Raw genomic sequence first — 24,532 nt, 5'->3', positions numbered from 1 at the left:
CCACCCATAGTACATCCATGAAGGAGGGGTTGAAGATCTGGTGAGGCCACTGCTGGCGATTCTTGACCGGCCTGAGAAATTGCTGCTTGTCCGAGATATTAGGTGAGAATAGAAGCGAACAGGCAGGAAAGTATCATTGTGACTACTGTAGGAGACAGGTTCCCTCTAAGGTGTGGAGTCTTGTGAGCAGGAATTCTACTTTGTGAGCTACTAGCATTAAAGTTGTGAGCTACTGCATAAATTAATTTGCTCTGGGGCCATTTTTCACGAGCTAAGACAAAAATGTGTGAGCCAGAGGATAAAAAACTGAGCTAGCTCACACTAACTCAGCTTAGAGGGAACACTAGCCCAAATACCCTGGATAGCTACTATAGGGAAGGGATTGGGTAATCAATCTTGCCAAAATTTCAGCTCAGCATATACAGCCCTGTTTCACTGTGGGGTTTACTTCTTGCCTAAGCAGAAGTAGGTTGGTGCCACTTTGCATAAAGAAAAAGCCATACATAATATTTGCAGTCACATCATTAAAAGGGGGGGGGGAACAAATCAACAACACAACAAAACATCCTAAAGCTTGATAGCAATGATCTAATCCGAATCTCTTTGAAAATCTGAATGACACTGCACCTGACCACCAGAGACTGTCTTTGGGAGATGAGCATAGCATGGGTGTCACACTGCCGGGGGCCCCCACACTTGAAGCTACAACTTCCCCTTCATCACAGCTTTAGCTCAGCCTGTGAAAATGTCGCTTCCCCCTCGCCTCCTCACTATGTTAGATAGCCAATTATTCAACAAGTGCCAAGAACTCCTCTTAACATTTTTTCAGGAGTGTGATTTCCCCTGCGGATCTGGGCCGTTTTGACAGCATGGTTATACCCATGGAGCTGGAAGCCTATGACACGCTGAAGAGCAGAACAGGTGGGGAAGGTTTCAGGGTGTCTCCCTGACAGAAAACAAGCATTTGGACCCTTCATGTTCTGTGTGTGATGAATATGCTAAGGCCTTGTTTATTTCCGGGCTGTAGAATAGTATTGGTGGAGAATGTTCTAAATTTGCCAGCAGAAAAAGCACATCAAAACTTATTAAGAAAAACAAAACTAAGACAAACCGCCCCCCCCCCCCCTCAGTTTAATCAGCAGTTTACTGATTCCAAATGACATTTCTGTTTTACACTCCTTAACAAACACACCTAGATGCATCACTCTTTCTTGCAGTGATTTTGGCCTGGCCAATGCATCTTGCTGAATGGCTTTGGTAATGGCATTGCCTCAGGCCAAAAGTGGCATATGTGCCATTTTCAGCCTGTCAGGCGTCCTCCCCATTTACAGCTCCCTACTCCCAGCTTCTAACATAAATATATAAGAACAAAAGAGAAGCCAAGTTGGATCAGGCCAATTGGTCATCCAGTCCAACACTCTGTGTTACACAGTGGCAAAAAAACCAGGTACCATCAGGAGATCCATCAGTGGGGCCAGGACACTAGAAGCCCTCCCACTGTGGCCCCTCCCAAACACCAAGAATACGGAGCATCACTTGCCCAAGACAGAGAGTTCCAACAATACGCTTTGGCTAATAACCACTGATGGACCTCTGCTCCATATGTTTATCCAATCCCCCCTTTAAGCTGGCTATGCTTGTGACTGCCGCCACCTCCTGTGGCAGTGAATTCCATGTGTTAATCACCCTTTGGGTCAAGAAGTACTTCCTTTTATCCTTTCTAACCCGACTGCTCAGCAATTTCATTGAGCAGCCATGGGTTCTCAAATTGTGAGAAAGGGAAAACAGTACTTCTTTCTCTACCTTCTCTATCCCATGCATAAGCTTGTAAACCTCTATCATGTCACCCCTCAGTCAACGTTTCTCCAAGCTAAAGACCCCCAAGCATTTTAACCTTCCTTCATAAGGAAAGTGTTCCAACCCTTTAATCATTCTAGTTGCCCTTTTCTGCACTTTTTCCAATGCTATAATATTTTTTTTGAGGTGTGGTGACCAGAATTGTACACAGTATTCCAAATGAGGCCACACCATTAATTTATGCAGGGGCATTATGATACTGGCTGATTTGTTTTCAATTCCCTTCCTTATAATTCCCAGCATAGCATTGGCCTTTTTTATTGCAACCGCACACTGTCTTGACATTTTCAGTGAGTTATCTACCACAACCCCAAGATCTTTCTCTTGGTCAGTCTCCTCTAGTTCACACTGCATCAACTTGTATTTATAGTTAGGATTTTTGGCCCCTTGTGCATTACCTTGCACTTGGCCACTGTGAGCCTCATCTGCCATGTTGACGCCCAGTTGCCCAGCCTCGACAGCTCCCTTTGGAGTGCCTCACAATCCTCTCTGGTTCTCACCACCCTGAACAATTTAGTGTCATCCGCAAACTTAGCCACTTCACTGCTTACTCCCACCTCCAAATCATTAATGAACAAGTTAAAAAGCATCAGACCCAGTACTGAGCCCTGCGGCATTCCACTGTTTACCACCCTCCACTGAGAAAATTGCCCATTTATACTCACTCTCTGTTGCCTATTAATGATGTGGCCCCCACTCAGACAGGGGGGGTGATGATATGAAGAAACAACCAGTTCAAGGAGAGCTTTGGGTATCACTTCAACCAGTGCCAGTTGTATGACTTCGGGAGCTCTTGTATAAAACACCACAAGTGCCAAAGGAGGATTCTCCCCTGCTTCCTTTGAACATCTTGGGTGCCCCATGTAAAGTAAGGGGAATGGTGACATTGGTGATCCAAGAGCCCTGGCAAATGCCCAGCCTTACTAGCCTCTAGGGCCAGTTTATTTTGGTCATTTAATTTAAAGGGAAATGTCTTGGTAGGTGGGTGCAAGAGCTCAGGAGCTTGGCTCAGGAGCAAGCAGAGCCAGGCCCTGCTGACTCTCTTGGGAGTGGTGCAGGACCCAGAATCATAATGCCCCTGGATGAATCTATGGTGCAGACTCATTTGGAATACTGTATACAGTTTTGACCATGGTACCTCAAAAAAGATATCATAGCATTGGGCAACTAAAATGATTTAAGGGGATGGAACACCTTCCCTATGAAGAAAGGTTAAAGAGGTTAGCGCTCTTCAGTTTGGCAAAATGATGATTGATGAAGGACATGATGTATACAAAATTATGCATGGAATAGAGAAGGTAGAGAAATATGTACTTTTCTCTCTTTCTCACTGTGTGACACAGAGAGTTAGACTGGGCAGGCCATTGGCCTGAGCCAACATGCCTTATCTTATGTTCTTAGGAAGCAGTGAACCACTGTTGGCACTATTGGCCACATCTGAGCTGAATAGCTCTAAAGTGCTGGCTTCTAGCCATTACAGATGCCGTTCAGCTTGGCTTGCCCTTGAGCACTTTTAATTTCCCTGTCTACCCCTGCCTGATTTCAGCCTATTGAGCTACTACTGGAACCTGAGCCAAGAAGTAAACAAGCACATAGTGATGCATGCACAAGGTGCATTTTTCTGAGCACACCTTGCCTCTGTGCATGTAGTGTTAGCAGACTGGGCTTCTAGAGAAGAATAACACAACTTCCAGACATCCTTAAGCCTTGGAAGCTTGAAAAAAATAATAACTACTGAAATAAAGTGACCAGGGAGCAGGGCTAGCATATGGAAAAGAAAACAGGAACTGTCACTTCACTGCTTGTCTTTGTTGTTTTTGTTTACAGCGAGATCACCTGCTCTTCGCTCAGCACAACATGAAACACCTCCCAAGAGACATCTTATCACTCCAGTGCCTGGTGAGTCCCCTACATTTACCCCTGTGGTCCACTGTCTTGCCCATTTTATGAAGAGAAGAATTTGGAATATCTTATATTCTAATAGCAAAGCTGACCAAATCTATGGGTGTTTAAAACCAATGACAGGAGTTGCAAATGAGCAAGACAGATCTTTCTGCAAACCTGAACAACATCCCAGATTTGCAGAAAAATCTGAAATCTTAATTTTAAAAAAAGGTATATGTTTTGGGAGGTTTGGAAAAAAAACACATGATAAAAGGACCACCTGTAGCTTTAACAAATGAATTCCTTCAGTGGCCATTGGTAGGCAGCTACAGCATTCTAAGGCTTGGTTTCTGTGCCTAAAAGGCAGGGGGAGGGGGGACAGGGTCCTTTCCAGGGCTGTTTTGGCCTTTGAGAGAAGACTCATTGGAGTCAGGCTCACAGCAACCACTAAGTGACTTGATGCTGCCTGACTTACATGACTCACCAAGACCTGGCTGCTTGCTATTCTTCAACAGCAGCCACCCTAAGAAAATCAGTGTTCTATAGCAGTTAGATCTTCCAAGTAGGGTCTGAGGGACCCTAGCTTGAATTCCCATCATGCTGTGGAAACTCACTGGGTGATTTGGGGCCAGTACATGCTTTCAGTCTAACCTACTTCACAGAGTTGTTGGGAGGAAAAAAGAGGACAGGGGAATAATGCAAGCTGCTTTTGTCATCACTGTGAAAAAAGGTGGGGCAGATAAAAGGTAGGTTGGTGAATGGCTGACAAAATGAAAATGAGGCAGGGGAAGAGAAGAGGATATGGGAACTGGCAGGAGGGACAGAGGAGGTACAGGGGAAAGTAAGGTGCCCTTCCCACAGGTCCTTGAGGGTTCCCTGACATGCAATTGGGCGTGGCCCAGTGGGCAGCACTACACAATTGGGCCATAGTTTTCCTTGGAGGAGGCTACTGGGAGGGAGAGAGAAACCTGAAGACAAAGGAGCAGATAAATTTAGGTTGGCTGTTGGGTAGGAAAGGGAGAAAGAAACAGGAAAGGGGGACAGGCTTTAGGGATTTTCAGAAAAGGGCATAGGAAATAGTGGTGCAGGGGGAAATGAAATAACCCCCACAAGTCCTTACGGGTTCCCACTTGTTACCCATAATTGTAACAAAAGATTTTGAATTCTATCTTTGGAATAATAAATGTTTGGATTTATCAAATGTACACAACATTAATTTACATTAGGGCTGCCAAGTTCCCAGGCCATGCAGGGGTTCTCCCACCCTGGAGGTTTCCAACCCACTGGCCCACATTGGCCCAGCAGGGGGATCTTCCCCCAACATCGCCAGTGCAATGACATCACTCACAAGTGATGTCATTGCACCAGCGATGTTGTGCACCAGCCACTCTAGGAGCTCCTGGGAAAACTCTGTGGTTTTCACAGACAAACTCTCCCATAGAGTTTTCCCAGAAGCTCCTATAGTGGCCAGTGCACAATGTCACCATGCCAACATCACCGGATGATGGCATCACTTGCGAGTGATGTCATTGCACCACATGTGCAAAACGAGCACAAAAACAGTCCCCCACCGGAGGCCACAGGGGACTTGGCCACCCTAATTTGCATGCAGTATTTTATAGATACACTGCTATGGAATTCTGCAGAATTTGGGCTATTTTGGCAGACTCTTGTTGGGAAAGGAAAAGGGAGGGGCAGCCTGGATCCCCTAGCACCTCTGGTTAAATAATTCCAGTCAGCAGGGCTCTCTCTGATACCCAGGAAAGTTAATCCCAATTAGGGGGCTGACATAGAGGGGCATTGGTTTAACTTGATAGAAGACAGTTCTTCAACTCAGGGGGCACAAAAAACAGAGTGTCAGAGGAATAATGATTGTTAGGCACTGGGGGGGGGGGCTATATTTGGTTTTTAAACGTGTATTAGCACCACCATCTCAAACCTGAATCACAGCTGCAGACAACAAAATTAACCATTAAAAAAAACAGATGTGGTATTTGTGGAGCCCAACATTCACTCAAAGTCCAATTTTTTCAGCATCATAACAAGCTCACTTCATGTACACAGTCACCAGATAAAAATAAAATTCCCCAGTGTCCTAATGTTGTCATCAGAGAGCTGCTAGAAAGGAAATGATGGTGATAGTAACATCCTGTAACTCTGATGGCAGATTTCAAGGGCGGTTTCCTTCTGAAGCCAGTGACAAATGAAGATGAGACAGCAGAACTGAATGATGGGATGAAAAGACTGCAGCTCTCTTCCAGCCCCAGACGGACTCGCCCTCGAAGCTACTCCCCTCTTGCTGATGTGCCAGTGGATGCTTACACTTCCCAAAGCAGTCCCTCCTTGGCAGCCAGCAGCAAGCATCCCAACTGGCCACTAAATAAGACCACAGAAATGTCAATGAACTCCTCAGCACCCACCAAGGATGTGTCAGAGCAGGGAGATGGACGGCCTGGCCGAGGGAGGCCTCGTACACCAAAGTCAAGCCATGGCAAAGCCACGCTGCGGGGGCCACATAGGGAGGCCCAGCCTGCCAAGGACACCCTGTACTCTGTGATCAACCGGCCACGCAAAGCTAGGCCTCTCCTCTCACATCTCTTTGGGGAAATCCAAACAACTAGCAAGGGGGTTCAAGCAGAGACAGGAGATGAAATCCCAGATGGTCTAGTCCAAAATGGTACTGGTGACACTAAGGAGGAATATGAACTGCTCACTGTCCGCCTGCCCAAGAACAAGCAGTCACTGGGTAAGTAAAGGCACTGAGACTTCAAGTTGAACAGGAGCACTTTAGAAGGGTGTGGTAAAAATATGACTGAATGTGGTAGTAACAAGAACCTCATATGTATCAAATTGCATCTCCCAGTCCAGTATATTCCCACATACCAGTTATGCTCTTCAGGCAGCCTTCTTGTTGTACTGCCCTCTTTCTAAATGGCAGCTGTGAGGGTTTTTCTGTGATAGGTCCAGGCCTCTGGGATGGCTTACCGAAGTGGATATAGAGAATGCCTTCACTCACTGTATTTCAACAGGCATGCAAGACAGTTTTGTTTCAAGTGGCATTCTGTGGAGGGTGAATGGCTGCATTTTTAGCTTTTGCTTTTTTAACCCATGCATTTCTTTTATCTTGCTTATGATTTTTTGTGCCCTTTTTTGTGTCCTTGCAATGTGATGTTGCTTTGTTGACCACCTTGAGTCTAAAGCAATAGTACTTACTCCTGCAGTTAATGGAGAGCCAAGTTCACAATTACTATAAAAGAGCTACATGACTATTATATTGTCTTTGCGCCACCCTACCAACCACTCAATGCAATAATAAACGATATAGGTATTATATGTTTATATATATATATATATATATATATATATATATATATATATATATATATATATATATATATATATTTGGCAGATTACTTCTGACCATGTAAGGTTGTCTTCCCTCAATGCGTAAGAACATAAGAGAAGCCATATTGGATCAGGCCAATGGCCCATCCAGTCACACTCTTGTCACACAGTGGCCAAAAAACCAGGTGCCATCAGAAGGTTCACCAGTGGGGCCAGGACACTAGAAGCTCTCCCACTGTTGCCTCCCCGCAAGCACCAAGAATACAGAGTATCATTTGCCTCTGACAGAAATCTCGATCTGTACCTTGCAGCTAACTGATGGACCTCTTCTCCATATGTTTATCCAGTCCTCTCTTGGAAGCTAGCTATGCTTGCAGCCGCCACCACCACCTCCTGTGGCAGTGTATTCCATGTGTTAATCACTCTTTGGGTGAAGAAGTACTTCCTTTTATCCATTCTAACCTGACTGCTCAGCAATTTCATAGAGTGCCCATGAGTTCTTGTATTGTGAGAAAGGAAGAAAAGTACTTCTTTCTCTACCTTATCTATCCCATGCATAATCTTGTAAAGCTTTTTATGTCAACCCTCTGCCATCATTTCTCTAAGATAAGAACCCCAAGCACTTTATCCTTTCTTCATAGGGAAAATGTTGCAGCCCTTTAATCTAGGGGTGTCAAACTCATTTGTTGTGAGGGCCAGATCTGACATAAATGAGACCTTGTTGGGCTAGGCCATGTGCATCATAAAATGTCATTCCAGGTAGCAGGCTGATAAACTTTATAAAGGACACAGACAAACACAAGTAGAGAGTTTTAAAAAAAAACCTTAAAACATGCCTAAAAGCATTAGCGCTTTTGCAATATTTTGTTTAAGAATCTCTGGTAACTGACACCTTGCTCTGAATTATTGCATCAAAATCTGGAGACAATATTTGTGCTGTAGCGATCTTAAGTATGCTGTTCAGGTGTTGTTCAGGTGTGTCTGTAAGTTGCAAACCTACTTTTAATTTATTGACATTCACTACAGAAATCTCATGGTCAATGCTTTGAGCCTAAGACCCAGAGAAAAACATGAAATGGCTTGGCATTGTGAGCTTTTGTACATCAGCTGCTACTTTTTGTGCTGGTCAAGAACATGTGAACGCACCATGACACAGACTGAAGGCTATATGTTTGTCTACAAAACTATAGTCTCCTCCAGAGAAATAACTACAACTCTTATGAGGCAGCCAAGAATACAGAGACAGCAATGTATAATGGTCAATATCAGCCTACTTATATGGGAAGTCTAGGTTAAAATCCCTAGTCTACAAAGGAAATGTGCTGGGTGAACTTGGTCTGGACACACACGCTCAGTCTAATCCACCTCACTGGCTTGTTGTTATTCCTTGTCTAAATAGTTCACATTGCTTTTCTACTGAGAAAGACTGGATCATGATGGCACAAATACAGTGAAAAGGGAAAGCCATAACCTAATCGTACCCAGGAGAGTCCTGGCATAACAAGCCAACAAAACACACACATGGTTATGGGCTTGATAGAAATCTTCTGGGGCCCTGATCTGGCCCCCAGACTGCACGTTTGACACCCCTACAAATCATTCTAATTCCCCTTTTCTGCACTTTTCCCAATGCTATAATGTCTTTTTTTGAGGTGTGGTGACCAGAATTAAACACAGTATTCCAAATGAGGCTGCAAGATCGATTTATACAGGGGCATTATGATACTGGTTGATTTGTTTTCAGTTCCCTTCCTAATAATCCCCAGCAATGCATTGGCCTTTTTTTATTGCAGTCACAAGCTGTCTCGACATTTTCAGTGAGTTATTTACTATGACTCCAAGATCTCTCTCTTGGTCAGTTTCCAGCAGTTTGGACCCCATCAACATGTATTTATAGTTAGGATTTTTGGCCCCAATGTGCATTACTTTGCACTGGGCCATGTTGAACCTAATATGTTATATTGAAGCCCACTTGCTCATCCTTGACAGATTCCCTTGCAGTGCCTCACAATCCTTCCTGGTTCTCACCACCTTGAACAATTTAGTGCCATCCACAAACTTAGCCACTTCACTGCTTACTCCCAACTCCAAATCATTGATGAACAAGTTAAAAAGCAATGGACCAGTACTGAGCCCTACAGCATCTCACTGCTTACCACCTTCCTCTGTGAAAATTGCCCATTTATACTCACTCTCTGTTTTCTACTAATTAGCAAGCTTTTGCTCAATGAGGGGATCTGTCCTTTTATCCCAAGATTATTGAGCTTACTTAGGAGCCTTTGATGAGGAACTTTAGAAAAAGCTTTCTGGAAATCAAGGTAAACAACGTCTACTGGGTCCCCCTTGTCCACATATTTGTTCACCTCCTCAAAGAACACTAACAGGTTATTGAGGCAACTGAGTCTTCCTCAATAGCTTTTGTTCATCAATGTGCCTATTAATTCTCTTTAATAACGGTTCCCACCAATTTACCCAGTATTGACATCAGACTGACTTGCCTGTAATTTCCTGGATCTCCTCTGGAACCCTTTTTAAAGATGGGGGTGACATTAGCTCCCAGTCCTCAGGAATGGAGGCAGATTTTAATGAAAGATTACATGGGTTTTTCATGAGATCCAAAAGTTCACATTTGAGTTCTTTTAGAACTCTTGTATGCATGCCATCCGGGTCTGGTGATTCATCAGTTTTTAGATTGTCTAGCAGTTGTAGGACCTCCTCTCTTGTCACCTCAATATGACTCAGGTCTTTCAACACCCCTCCCAAAATCAGTGGGTCTGGAGTGGGCAAGCACGTCTCATCTTCCACAGTGAAGATGGAGGCAAAAAAGGCATTCAGCTTCTCAGCCATTTCCCTATTGTCCTTCAGTAAACCTTTTACCCCTTGGTCATTCAAGGGCCCACTGCGTCCCTGACTGGTTTCCTGCTTCTAATGTATTTAAAGAAATTTTAATTGTTAGTCTTTATGTTTTTTGCAATATGCACCTAATATTCCCTTTTTGCCTCCTGATCACAGACCTGCATTTTATTTGTGTTCCCTTTTATTAACCTCACTGAGACTTAAAGGAATCATTCTTACCTTTTACAGCTTCCATTGCTTTGTTAACCATGCAGGCCTTTTCCTATACCTATTTGCGCCTTTCCTAACCTGTGGTATATATTTTATCTGAGATTCTAGGATTGTAGTTTTAAATAGTCTCCAAGCTTTCTCAAGGGTTTTGACCCTTTTAACCTTTCCTTTCAGTTTCCTCTTCACATGCCCCCTCATCTCAGAAAAGTAAAAAGTGGTTGCGTTGGTCTTTTTGGGCAACTCCCTATTTATACAAATGTTGAACTCAATAACATTATGGTCACTGTTTCCACATGGTGCAATCATTTTTACATCTCTCACCAGGTCTTGGGCATTACTTAGGACCAAGTCCAGGATCACCTCTCCCCTGGTAGGTTCTGTGACTATCCCTGCTTGCATAGGGGACTACCTTTACCTTTAGTTCTGGACTGAATACCTTCTCTGATATACAGAGCAACCCCCCTCCAACCCTTCCCCCCCATCCTTCCAATGTAATTTATATCCAAGATCATCCCACCAAGTTTCTGAAATATCCATAATATCTATGATTTCCCTTAACACTAAGCATTCCAACTCCCCGATTTTACCTCAGACACTTCTAGCATTTGTATATAAACATCTATAATTTTCCAGGCATGTTAGGCCCACAACCTTTCTTCAGCTGCCTAAAGACCTTGCCAGGCCATCTATATTATTTGTCACCATCTCAGTGGACACTAATCCATTGCCATGTAGAAAAGTAACAGCTAACCCTTTGTCTTTTTGAGATGAGCCCAGGGCTGGCATGTGGGAGTTTTCGAACTAAGCGACAGCCTGTGGCGCCAGCTCCCAGCAGGAGCGCGGGCGGGTGGCAGGTGCCCTCTCCCCATCTATGCTCACACCATCCCTGAGCCCTTCTCAGCTCTGAGGGGTCAGAGGAGCTCCCCCGATCCCTCCGAGCCGAGAAAGAACACGGCTTCCCCTGCCCAACACACTCTGAACTCAGAGCACACTGGGCAGGGGAAGGCACTCAGCAGCCCTGTCCCACTTTGTAGGGAGCTCACCAGGGGCTGCGGGGGCCGTTGTTTCTTTGCTCGAAGCAATGCCCCCACAGCCCCTGCTCGGCTTATTATAAAGCGGGACAGGGCTGCTGGGCAGAGGGCGTGCCGCATGCATCACAATGATGTCACTTCTGGGTGATGTCATTGCGGCGTGCATGCTTTGTGTGTGCAATTAGTCAATGAGGGGGCACCGGCACAGGGTTCTGCCTTGGGCAGCAGAAACCCTAGTGCCAGGCCTGGATGAGCCATCCCGCACCAGAGACATACCATCTGTCAGCTTTCCCCCAAGATTCAGTTTAAAAGCTGCTCTGCCGCCTTTTTGATTTTAAGCAGCAGCCTGGTTCCTTCTTGGGACAAGTGGAAACTGTCGCTTTTGTACAGCTCTTGCTTGTTCCAAAAAGCATCTCAGTGCCTAGCAAACTAGAACCCTTCCTCCCTACACCATCATCTCATCCACACAGACTCCTAATTTGTTCCTGTCTTTCTGGCCCTGCACATGGAACAGGTAACACTTCTGAGAAGGTCCTGGCCTTGAGTTTTCTGCCTAGCAGGCTAAATTTTTCCTCCAGGACCTCATGACTGCATTTCCACACATCGATGGTGCTAATATGTACTGTGAACACTGCCTCTTCCTCAGCACTGCTTACCAGCCTTTCTAGAATATGCTTAATGGCCACAACCTTTGCACCAGGCAGGCAAATCACCATATGGTCAGTACTCAGGTTTGCCACCCAGCTGACTACCTAAGGGTTGAATCACCAACTACCAAGAGCCCCCCTCCCTCCCTGCCCAGGGATGGTTTCTTGGTGCAAAAGGACACCTGTTCACCAACTGAAGAAGAGGTCCTTTCAGAGGGAACATTCTGCTTATCCTCAGCATGGTGCCCCATTTTTTTTCGACCCTCAGTCTGCTATTTTCAAAGTGGGACACATCTAACAAGTCCCCAAGAGTCTTCTCCATGAGTCTGTCTGCTTCTCCAGGTCAGCCACCTTGGCCTCAAGGGTGCAAACTCATTCCCTGAGAACCAGGAAATCCTTGCACCAAGCACACATCCAAGACTTCTGTCCAGTGTGCAGTCGTTCATGTAACACTCAGTGCAAAACACTGAATAGCCCCCAATGCCCTGCAGGCATTCTGCCTTCATAATGGCAGCTTGCTCATTTTCCTGGAATATGGGGCAGGTGCCACATTGGGAGAACAGCACTCCTAAGGTGGCATGTCAAAGCTCCTGTGCCACAGAGTGTCAGTGGTTTAAGGGGATAATTTGGGATATATTTTTAAATATTTATAACAAGATTCTAGATGGAAGTTGTGTAGCTCCACTGATTGTGCCCGCATGTAACCAAAAGATGGAAAAACCTTCTCAGAATTATTGCCTGACTGTGGCACTTGTCAAGGCTGCAGGGTAAGTATTGGTATCAGAGAGTCAATACTGGAGGTTGTCCTCACCGTCTCACAAAGTGTTCTTGCGAACATTGCAGAAGGACTGCAGCAGGGACTGTCCAGGTCAAGAGTATGGGCATCATGAAGTGGTGCACTGCACCAAGTCGAAAGGCTCCAGAGCCTTGCCTTGCCCAAACAAACAATTGCCTTTGTCACATACAAGACTCCCAGGCACCCTCTGATGTCCCACTAGGTTAGTGCTGCAGCTGTCCAGTGGGCATGAGAGCGCTGGCACTCACAATGTTGGCACAGGTACTCCCCACCCCCATTTCCCCACCACTCATAGCACCATTATGCTTTTCAGGGATCAGCATTTCAGGTGGAATAGAGTCCAAAGTGCAGCCAATGGTGAAGATTGAGAAGATCTTTCCTGGGGGAGCAGCATCCCTGAGTGGAAAACTGGAGGTAACGGGAGCAGCAGGGAGGGAAAGGATGACTTCCCCAAGTACCTGCTCTACAGGGCAGCCATGAGGAGCACGGCTTCCACTTCCCTTGTATTCCTCTGCCCCAGCTGAGCAGATTGCTGCAGCTGCTGAACCACCTGCTTTGGACACCAGAGCAAAGACCCACTCAGCAGTAGATGGCCCAGATTGCTGCATAATTGGATATTCTTTCTCTGCTTGTTGTATCAGCATGTTGGTCTCCTACAAGCATGGGGCAAAGCATTATTGCATCAGTTACTCCTCCCTCCCTCCTCCCTTCAAAAGGATTTCTGCCGGCTAGAGTATAAAAATAATTGCTTCAGAAACTCCACTGGGAGCCAGGATTTGCACAGCCAGCTTCTTTCCTGCCCAGCTCACAGTGGAGCAGCCCCTCTCTTGCTCCCACCTCTCACAAGGAAGCAACTTGTCTAAGGTCACACAAGGGAGTTTGTATCAGAACAGAGCACAAACCCTCTGCTCTCCTCATGCCCACACGCTTGGCATTGCTCTTCTTCTCTCCTTCTGTGCAAACAATCTGTCCCTCCACATGCGTCATCTTCTGCATATTTACTCAGCTGTAAATCCTGCTGAATCCAATAGTGCTTGCTTCCAAGTGAACATGCATAGGATTGCTGCCTGAAATGGCATCAACTAGTATTTCCCATTACATTTACTTTTGTTTCTTCCACTATAAATTCATAGACTGGTTTCATAGTAGTCACAGTTTAATTGTTTTAAATATATATATATATATATGCAACCACAACTTATCTGTGATGAATCTATTGCAAGTTGGGATGCATTAATGAAACTGTTGTAATGCAAAATGCATAATGTGTAAATGGGACTGATTTTCCAATAGGCAAAATTAGTTTTATCATTAAGATACTTAAAAAAAAGATTTCAGCTTGTCAGCTTCCTATATTACTATACCAATTGTACAAGTACAATGTGGTTTCTCCAAGCAGAGGGAATTTTAAGAGACACAGCTTGGATCTAAATGAATTCAGGGTAAAAAAGAAGCTTTCATGCTAGTTGGCAGCTAAGCTGCAGGGCAATCATAAAATAGCCTCATTTTATTTCTGATTTCTTCCTCTGGAGTCACCAAAATTGCACACAAAAATAAAACAGACAGATACACTACTCCACAGCACAAGGAAAATTCAGATATGATTAACCACAGTGGTAAAAGAGTGAGCTTTTGAAGGAGACACTGGCAGACACTCTGGTAAGCCCACTGACATCAGTGGGCTTTAAAGGGAGTTCTGTTTAGGATTGCATTGTAAATTAGCTAACTTTCTGGCAGTAAAACAAAAGCACACCATGGGGACCAAGCCAAGCATCTTCTCTCCACTGCTCCACACCGCCTTCCAATTGGGGCAAGCAGTGTTGCACCAATGCATCAGGGTGGAATGGATACACATCTCCCCTGTGCCCCACCTTTGACACCACAGTCCAGCCTCTGGGGTCCAGTTCTATCCCTCACTACCACCCACACAAAACAAATCTCATTCTGCGGGACCGTATAATGAGGCCTTGGGGCCAGACACACACATATACATGCCTCATTGTGCCATTCAGGGTCCCCCATGGTTCAGGGCGCTCTGCAGCATTTCACAAGGACTCTGTAATGAGCCAGGCACCGACAAAGAGCCATTGTGGGCTCCAGCCAGCCCGCCCGCCCACTGAGCAACTCTTCCTCAGTCCCCAGGAGCAGCTGTAATTAGGCTTCCCCTTTGGTGGCCTCCTTGCAGAGGGGATTGTGAGCCCAGTTTGCAAGGTGGTTCGGATAAATGCCTAATTGTGCCAGGTTGCTGCAGCAGGAAGAGATGGCAATGGCTGACTAGAAACACAGGTGAAACTGCTCCTCTAGGACTGACAGGCTGGGACTGAAGGCCTGCCACAGCTTCCTTGTGGATCCTGTGTCCCTGCGCTGACCCCTACCTGCCAAGCCCAGGGATAAAGCCGTCAAGCAGAGAAGGGAAAACAGAGCAGGAGGTTCTCACCCTCCAACCTAGCTCATTTGTAATTGGCAGAGGTTTAGTTCCTCCACTGGATTTCAGGTTTCCAGCCTAATGGAAAAAGATACAAGCTGAAAAAGAACAAAGATGGAGCTGCTTACATAAATGCTGTTCTGTACAGACTCTTAATGCAAGATATGCTAGTGCTGTCAGCTCTGTAATGAGTCCTGGTGTGCCTACTGTGCCTTCACTGTACAGAGAACCTCAATTGCAAAGATGGGGCCTAAAAGCATAGCTCCAAAATGTACCAAGGAACCCCCTACTTCAGCTCCACTAGCTAAAGCAACCCCTAAAATTCTGCCATAGAACCATAGCATATTGGAAGAAGACTGCAGAGACTCAAGAGTGGCTTACAATCTCCTATATCTTCTCCCCCCATAACAGACACTCTGTGAGATGGGTGGTGCTGAGAGGGCTCTCACAGCAGCTGCCCTTTCAAAGACAACTCCTGCGATAGCTATGGCTGACCCAAGGCCATTCCAGCAGCTGTGAGTGGAGTGGGGAATCAAACCCGGTTCTCCCAGATAAGAGTCCGCACACTTAGCCACTACACCAAACTGGCAGATTTATTTTAAAGTGCAGGGAGGGCACTAGCCTGTTTGGATTTCACAGTTGCCCCACTTGTATTGGCAACATAACTTAGAACTTATCCAGCTTCCTCTTGTGGCTCCCCTTTCCAGAGGAAAATCAGTAATGGGAGGCAATGACCGTTTTCACACACTGCTTACCTCACAGTCACAATCCTGTTCCCTCCGCAGCGTCTGGTTGGATTTCCCACCATCTGCGCCGGAGTTACAGGAAGTGCCGTGGCTTTTGCGTAGCAAACGTAAACTGGGTTTTAGTGGTTTACGTTTGCTATGCAAAAGCTGCGGCACTTCCTGTAACTTCGGCGCAGATGGTGGGAAATCCGACCAGATGCTGCAGAGGGAACAGGATTGTGACTGTGAAGTAAGCTGTGTGTGAAAACGGTTTATATGTCTTTTCAGAGAAACTTGTCCTCCATTCTTCTGGCCAAGAAACCCAAGCATGTTTCCAAGTGACATTGTTTAAACAATTGTTCAGATGCAGCCAGGTTTTCTGCTGCAAATAAGGGGAGGGCCTCTGAGCACTTCAGAAGACTATGCTGAGGCTATGGTATGGAGATCTGAGCAAGATTAAGTGGGAAAGCTGGCTGGATCTCACCTGTTGCCTTATTCCTCAACCAACCAGTTCAAGAAACACATCTATAAATGCTCCCCTTCCCTTTGATGGTGTGTATATGTTCTTCCCTAAAACTGCTTCCCTTCCCAGTTGCTCTGTGCATCCTAATATTGAAATATGTGCTGTCAGACTGCAGCAGCTATCTGCCACAATGAGTGTGCTCTATAAGAAAACCCCTGCAACTAAGTCTTTCACTCTCCAAGACAATCATCTCCATGATTCTTCCAGTACTGAATTGCAGTCAACATGGCATCCCCAAAATGCCTGGCTGCATCTTGAGTTTATGCTGGATGCTAAGATTGAGAGAAAATGCCACATTGCCCTTTCTCTAGCACCCAGTCCTCTTTTATTGTGCTGGGGAAGGGGATACTTAATCACTGTAAGATTTTTTACAGTAAAAATCAGAAATTGGGGGTGGGGCAGGCCTTAGCTTTCTAACTACCCTTTTCCTTAACCTTTGATAGGCTGGCTACGAGCTGGTTGCAGTGGAGGGAGAGAGCCTGCAAAATGTAACACACCAACGCGCTGTAGAGATCATCCGGCAGGCCTATCGCAACAAAGCCAGGGAACCCATGGAGATTGTGGTGAAGGTGCCGAAGAAAACAAAGTAATACAGTAGACAAAGCAACTTGCCCTGAAGAACATGGCCAGCTCAAAAACGAGTTGCAACCCCTGCTGTAAGGTTCATTATGCCTATCTAATTGCTCAGTAGAGCTATACGAGATAGGTTAAGTAAAACAGCAACCCGAAGGCTTGATGGATCAACAGCTTCCAAATTCCAGGAAGGCATGGTTCAAGAAGAATGGGGGAAATGCAAGTGAACAGCAGGACAGAGGCACTCTGTCAGGTGTTTTGTGGATACTGCAAACAGATGCTAATGAACATCTGCAAATGGGACAGCCCCTTTTCCATGAAGAGTCTGGCAACAAGCTTCCTGCTGACAGCTGGCAAAGGGGGACTTCTGCTGTGCAAGGTAGAAAAGTGTTGGCATGCAAGAACTTCATCTAATGCTCTCCTGTGAGTGGATGTTTTTGGATGAAAAGCCCAGCTGTGCTTAATAGAAGTCAGAATGATGGCTTGTGCAGAGACATCAGTACTTTTTGCAGAGCTGGTACTGCCATGAGAATTTTTTTCAAAACCCAGTTCATGTTTATAGACAGTGGCACACTTTTGAATCTTACTCATACGTCTACAAATGACATGGAGATCTTTTTTCCCACTCTCCTCTAGAGGAGGCAAGAATCCTAGTTCCAGCCAGACAATAAAAGCAGGGAACTGAGGTTAACATTGTCATAATTCCATCCAATGAAATTATATGGTAAATCCATAAAGAGGGAAGATCAAACAGGTAGTAGTACCAGTAGGAGACATGCAGTAGGCTAAAGCAGATGATCACTATTTCCAACGAGCCTTAGAACCATTTAACCAGCAGGGGACCAAGAGCCAGAGGAAAAAGGAACACCTACTTCCCATAGCCTTTCCTGAAATCCTATGATGGGAGTAGCCACGGAGGATCTCCAGGCTGGAGCCACTGATGTCCTGCTGGGAGCTTTCAAGCACATGTATGCTGCTGCCTAACAGAAGTCTGATAAAGTGATAATCCTGGCATCTTCTCTCTCTTCAATGGAAATGGCTATTCTGGAGTCAGATGCCTGAGTTCCCAGGAGACAGGATGACTATTTCCCTCTTGGAGTCATTGCCAGGCATTTTACATGAGGTGCTGGCAACGATGGAAGGTGCACTTGGACACATACTGCTGTACAGCAACAAAGATGTTTTTATGCCAATAAAGGCTAACTTGACTTAAACAAGGATGTTAGGTGTGTAAATGCAAAGCAGCTCCCCCAGTCTGAAGTGGGATCAGAGCACTTGATCTCTATTCTCCTCCTCCACCAGAACACTTGCAGCCCATCCAAACCTTTAGTGTCCCATAACCTCCCTCACTCCCTCCATCAAATCACCATATGGCTTTTCTCAAAAACACAGGTGTCTTTTCCCCCCTTTTTTTAATTCACACTTTTCTTTTGGTTTGTACAAGAAATTTACACAGCTTGGAAAATATAAAATTTCAGAAAATAAAGTAAAAAAACAACAACAACAGAGTGGTGCCAAAAGTTGGGGACAGTGGGGAAAAGACAGAAGGGCAGATCAGCAACAGTCACAGAAATGACACACACCAAGCTTTTCCTTTGGTCTAGTGATGTGTGCCCCCCCACACACATTCTCCAGTAGCTGTGGGCAGTAGAGCACAAAAGTGGCTGGGATAGAAGTGGGTGAGGGCTGCCTCTTCTTGTGGAATGCACAAAAATCTAAATTAGCATGGAATATCCCTGGCAAACGGCTGGAGGTACGTAAAGAGCCACTGCGCACCCTCCGGACCCCACCCTATCCATCAAAATCTCAAGTCTAATAAATGCAGAAAAAGAACAAGTGGTAAAGCTAAAGTTAGCCCAACATGGTAAACACCACAGTGTCAATGCTGCTATTCCCAGATTGGCGTAAACAACGCCCAAATATGCTGGGCTTTGGCTGCCTTCAGCTCACTATAGAAGTTTCCCTGTTTACACTGGCACAGAGAATGGGCTAACAATATTTAGCCAACTTGACATGGTGGGCACATAAAGCATTCACTGTATATAGGGGGACACAACTGGGGGGTGGCATGGCAAGATTTTCATGGACACTCAAAGCCACATTTGCATAGCTGTCTGCTGTTTCTTGTATTGGATGGATGCATTAGCAACTCAATCCTATTCTGTGACGCCAAGGTCCAGGTGTACTAGGTCCAAGTTAGTTCTTCCCTTCAGCTTCCTGATCAGTACAGGGTTATACGTATTTTCCTAATTTACTCAACCTGAAGAAAAAGGCTACACTTCTCCAATAGAGTGCATTTTGGTCCTTACAGAGTACTGGGCTGCTTTGTCATGCCCTCTGGATAAGGCCTTTCACCACCTCAGAATACAGTCTGCTTTCCTTCCTATGGACACACCCATGCCAGTTCACAACTTCCCTAGCTAGGCAGGAGAGGAAGACACAGATTATCCTCCTCTACCCCAAATAGGAATGCTGTTCTCTGAAGATGAGTCCCTCTGCCAAGAAGGTGACCAATCACTTCAAGGTGAGGGTGGAGAGTGAGCTACAAGCCAGGACTTTCTCTGCAGCCAAAACAGCCAGTGAACCTGGTTTAAGTACAGATGAATTTCCAGACTAAAAGATGGGGCTGTGTACTCAGGTGCACTCTGATTTTCACTTATTCAGAACAAGAACAAATAAAGTCAAAGAGCTGAACACTGCCCAATGGAAGGCAGGAAGGACTGGAACACAGCGTCCTGGAAAGGAGCTCTCCTATGGAAGGAAACGGGCAACTGGACACTGGGGCTCCTAGGAACAGCAGCTTACTCTACACCATTCCAAAGATAAAGCCAGCAGGGCACTCTGCCAAACAAACCTGAAAGGGAAATAACATTGATAAATTTGGGACCACTGGACCTCAACTCAAGCAATTGTGGAGTCTGCAGGGAGGGAAAGATGAAGGCAAAAAAGGGAAAGGCACTCTCATGTAGGTTTCCGTATCCCCTGGCCTCATGCAGCAGGCTGTCCACAGAGGTGGGACAGGCAAACAGCACAAAGTCCTGGCAACAGTCTCAGCAGCCTCAAGAAAATGGGAACATCCAGGCAATATACAAAGGGGAAAGACATTCGCAAACCCCAGGGATAAGAATTCAGAGCAAGCTTCTACACATAGCTTTGGATAAGCCTTACAAAAATAATCCTTTGGATACAAGCAGTGGAGTGGGACAGGAAATTAGGATGACTAAGTGTGCAGGGAAATTACTCAATGAACTGCCAGTAATGGAGCAGCACAGGTCCCTTTAAGGAAAGAATCTACCACGTAGACACCCTAGAGGTCGGGATGTTTGGCTTGTAGCCTTTTGGGAAATGCAGTCTGGGATTTCAGCTCCTGCTATCACAGGACAGCGGAGCCTAGAACGTCATAATTCTGGCATTGCACACAAGAACAAGGGGGGAAAGACACGCACCCCCCCCCCCCACACACACACACAATTTGGGGCCAGGATTCAACAGCCTGAGAATCAATTTTAGTTATTTCATTTTTCTTTCTGGCTGTGAAGTTAATTTATGGAGACTCAGATTTTGCCCATACTTCCAATCAGAGAACTTGAAGACTTTCCACCAGGGGTGGGGGGGGGAGATTTACCAGCCTGCAAAGCACTTTACATTTCACAACTATTGGGTTCAAATCAGACTAAATTTTCAGATTTTCTTGGCTCACAACAGGATTTTTCATTTAGTTCTGTTTTGCACAGGACTGGACTGAAAGTCAGAGAACAGCATCCTGCTAGAAAATAAAAAAAATCTTCTCTACCCAGCAGGCCTCCAAGCAGGTCATGCTAATTCCCTCCCATCAACTAAATGGATCAGCAGCTGGCAGGCCATTAACACACTTACAGTCAACTCTGCCTAATGATCAGACAATAGAGACCAATTGGGTCACTCCATAGATGAAGAAGGCCAATCAAAGCCCTCCCCCCTCAGGCATCCCACCTACCCTGCCTTAAAGCCTGTCTCCAGCCCATAAATAGGAGGTAAGTGATGGTGAGCTCTACTGTAACAGCCAGCATCCTTGTAGGAGACTGAGTATCAACTGCAACCTGGAGGACAAGCACTACCCAAGTGCTGCTTCCAAAAGTATGCAGAGCCCAGGAAGAACAGAGCTGCTGCTTGCTTGCTTCCAAGAAGAAGGGGTGGGTAGGCGTATCTTTTGCCAGGTCCCATGCTCCTGGGGAGCAATCTGAGCTGCCTATAAGCCCTAGGCACATTTCAATGGCAGTGAATGTTTGGGGGCTGGACAGGGTACTCTCATACTGGGACCTCAACTATGTTATGTGATGGTACAAGTGCTACCCACTGAGACTCATGACTGTGCTTGTACATTAGGAAATGCCCTCCACCCCAGGACTCCCATTCTCAATTCCCAAACACAGATGGTGTCCCTGCTGAGCATGCTCCAATCTCAGTAGCCAGAATCTCTTTCTGGCAGGGTGGCCCCTTCACTAGGTCTCCACCAGGCACACTCAGATCTCCGTAGCGGCAATCTCCTCAAAGCAGATTCCTTCACCACCATGCATCTCATACTCTTCCATGTCCCGGGCCTCAAGTTCAAGGCTGAGGTGGCGCAGCTGGCGTTCCATGTCACGGTTGTGCTGGTACATCTGGATATAATTATGTTGCAACTGCTTCTGATAGCGGATGACCCGGTCCTTTTCACTTTGCCAGGTAATGCGCTCAGCGTGGAAAGCCTCCCGTTGCTCCTCACCACGCCGCCGCTCACACAGCAGCTCTGCACGCAGCCGTTCAGCCTGGGCTCGCAAACCATGCAGGGTGTCTGCTGCCTGCCGCTGGGCTTTTGCCTCATCGCACTCAGCCAACAGGGGACAGAGATCTCCACTGGCACTACGCAGCCCATCCAGTTCACGCTCCAAGCGTCCCAACTTCTCACGCAGCAGCTCTGCTTCACTCTTGCGCCTTGCCAGCTCATTGGCACAGACTTCCAGCTCCAGAGCTTTGGTGCGGGCCACCTCCTGCAACCCCAGCACCTCCTCCTCACTAGCTTGCAGCTCAGCCCGTGCTTCCCTCAGCTGAGCCCTTAATAGCACCAGCTCATTGCCCCGCTGGACCACCTCTGCCTGGGATTCCTTCAGCTGCTGTTTTAGTAGTGATATCTCACCTGACTTCTGGCACACCTGGTAGGAGACAGAGAGGCATCAGTTAACTGGAAAGAAGCCACAGCCAAGGTCAGATTCCATCACTGGAGGAGGAGGAGGTTGGCTGCTGTCCTCTAGCTCAAGCAGGCTACCACTGAACATCTTCTGCAGTGGCATCAAGAGCCAAGTCCAGGGGTGAAAGAAAATTTGAAGATTTGCAAGAGACCTAAAATTGCAGTAATTTCCAGGACCCACCAAGTTGAACAATTCATCCCCAAAGACCAGGAGCTCTCCCACATGGCAACACTTTCTTCTTACGCTATGGCTGCCAATGTAGTGCAACAGTAATGGGGTTTCCAGATGGTGGCTTTCGGCTCATTTTCCTTCCCCCAGTTTTCCACTCCACATATGCCACAGAAATGGCAGGGAATTTCTCAAGGATTTTTTTTTAAAAAAAACAGCAGTAGACATAACAATTAGGAGCCCTGTGGCACAGAGTGCTAAGCTGCAGTACTGCAGTCCAAGCTCTGCTCATGACCTGAGTGTGATCTTGGTGGAAGCTGAGTTCAGGCAGCAAGCTCAAGGTTGACTCAGCCTTCCATCCTTCCAAGGTCAGTAAAATTAGTACCCAGCTTGCTGGGGGGAAAGTGTAGATGGCTGGGGAAGGCAATGGCAAATCACCACGTAAAAAGTCTGCCAAGAAAATGTCATGATGTGATGTCACCCCATGGGTCAGTAATGAACTACCTTTTTTTAGATATAACAATATACCATTATAGCGATACATTAACTTCCAATTTAAAGAACACCCTCAAAACTCAGAAAAGCCCTCCCCGCACCTGTGGCGGGGACTGGGGAAGGCTCTGCTGCTATCGTTCCCAAACTTCACTGTAAAGCACATTCAGGAAATACTGAAAATCCTAGGAAGTGCACAAATGCTGTTGGGAAGTGGGAAAAGGCATGCTTCCCAACCACTCAAACCCAGGGTTAATAGATCTGTGTGGAAAAGATCTGCCAACTAGCAGGTCAGAAAGGAACAACTCACGGGTACCCCTGTAGGGAGACAGAGGAGAGTTCCTCAATGGCTGGAAGAGAGAAGGTAAGAGGCAACTTTAAGGCAGCTAGGGATACCGCCCTCCAGATATGTGACTTTGAAAGCTAACTCTCAAAAAGATCCTCTGAAAAGAATACAACTATGTAGTCCTTTCTCCCAGCACAGCTCACCTCCCATTTGGTCTCTTCCAACCGTGGCCCCAACTCTGTGTGCTCTCGCTCAAAAGAAGCACAACGTTTCTCCAGCAACTCGCGCTCTGCCAGTAGCTGTGCAAAATCCTCCTGGAGTTTCTTCTTCTCCTGCTGAAGCTGGAAGATCTGGAGCTGCAGCACTTGCTGGCTGCGCTGCGCTTTTTGTGCTGCCTGCTGGAGCTTGACTGTGTAGCCCTGCCGTAGTTCTTCCATCTCCTCCTCACAGCGCCTCTGCTTTTCCTCATATACCTAAATGGAGGAGGGAAAACATCTGGTTGGAGTCAAAAGAACAGCCACCTGCTTTGCACTTGCCATTACACAGCCAGCTCCTGCAGCACCACCCAACTGTGCCTATCTAAGCACTGCCCAAAGATTATTTTCCTCCTCACTGTTTGCTCCAAGTGAAAAAAGCTGCTGAAAGGCACTGCAGCTTCTGCTCCTCATCATAGGATTCTGCATCACAGAGGAAGCCATCCATTGGTTAGGGGATGCTTGCACAAGAAGGGGATGCAAGGAGATCATTTTGAACAGGAGGGGACCACAGGTGGGAAATATGGGGAAAGGTGAACACGGCAAACAAGGCTAACTTGGCAAGCATACAGATCCTGCTACAAATGTGTCTCACCAGAAGACCCCAGCAACAGAAACCCAGATTTGGCAACCAAAAGTATTGTTGGGTAATATAAATTAAACTATATAACAATGTGTAGACATTTTTCTGTTTGCATTATTTTCTAATTCTGTAATTCTAGTCCCACTGCATTGTTTACTGACCAGTTTATACTAACTGAATTGTTTTTATAGCTGTAACCTGTCTTGAGTCACACTAAGATAAGCAGCCTATAAATAAAGTAAATACAATAAAATACACGGCTATTCTAAAAAACCCACCAATGCTGGGAATTATGTGTAATGAAAATTATGATGCAACATGTACAACAATGCTCTTTAATTAGCTTTACGTTTTGACAGCATTTTAGGAAGCAGCTTGTGGGTGTCAGTGCATGGGATGGCTAACCTCACACTCGGAAGAAAGGGAGACTGCACTGTGAGCCTAATCAACATCTATATACATGCTGCACTTTGGGTTAAAAATCCCCTCCCCTGCACTGAGGACATGGATGCAGAAAAAGAAGGCTGCATTTACCTTATCAGTGTCCAGGGGAAATTCTACCCAGGGGTGACCAAAACCTGGATTGTGTCTGGGGTTCCCTCTACCTGTCAGTGTACCTCTCCTCCCCCACTGCCTGCCCATGTGTCCTTCCCCAGCCCACTCCTTTGCT

The 24,532-nt window shown here is 46.1% G+C and overlaps 2 protein-coding genes across 5 annotated transcripts in view; one reads left to right on the top strand and one right to left on the bottom strand.

The window, feature by feature from the left end:
• PDZD7 (PDZ domain containing 7) overlaps nucleotides 1-17,101 on the top strand; it is a 43,370-nt gene extending 26,269 nt beyond the window's left edge. The window contains exons 11-16 of the mRNA XM_060241788.1: nucleotides 11-102; nucleotides 830-921; nucleotides 3,685-3,756; nucleotides 5,909-6,487; nucleotides 12,940-13,040; nucleotides 16,743-17,101. Coding sequence (XP_060097771.1) covers nucleotides 11-102; nucleotides 830-921; nucleotides 3,685-3,756; nucleotides 5,909-6,487; nucleotides 12,940-13,040; nucleotides 16,743-16,889 — 1,083 coding nt within the window. The 3' untranslated portion in view covers nucleotides 16,890-17,101. The remainder of the gene's footprint in view (nucleotides 1-10; nucleotides 103-829; nucleotides 922-3,684; nucleotides 3,757-5,908; nucleotides 6,488-12,939; nucleotides 13,041-16,742) is intronic.
• A 1,168-nt stretch (nucleotides 17,102-18,269) lies between these two features.
• The window catches only part of LZTS2 (leucine zipper tumor suppressor 2), a 98,509-nt gene continuing 92,246 nt past the window's right edge, over nucleotides 18,270-24,532 (bottom strand). For all 4 annotated transcript variants that reach the window (XM_060241787.1, XM_060241784.1, XM_060241786.1 and 1 more), the window contains 2 exons: nucleotides 23,229-23,498; nucleotides 18,270-22,043 (listed from right to left, as the gene is read on the bottom strand). In XM_060241787.1, coding sequence (XP_060097770.1) covers nucleotides 21,375-22,043; nucleotides 23,229-23,498 — 939 coding nt within the window. In that variant the 3' untranslated portion in view covers nucleotides 18,270-21,374. The remainder of the gene's footprint in view (nucleotides 22,044-23,228; nucleotides 23,499-24,532) is intronic.

This window comes from Heteronotia binoei, chromosome 6 (genome assembly GCF_032191835.1).
Source record: "Heteronotia binoei isolate CCM8104 ecotype False Entrance Well chromosome 6, APGP_CSIRO_Hbin_v1, whole genome shotgun sequence".
Classification (NCBI taxonomy): domain Eukaryota; kingdom Metazoa; phylum Chordata; class Lepidosauria; order Squamata; family Gekkonidae; genus Heteronotia; species Heteronotia binoei.
Note: the sequence above shows the minus strand (reverse complement) of the source record. Positions and strands in the feature narration are given on the sequence as shown.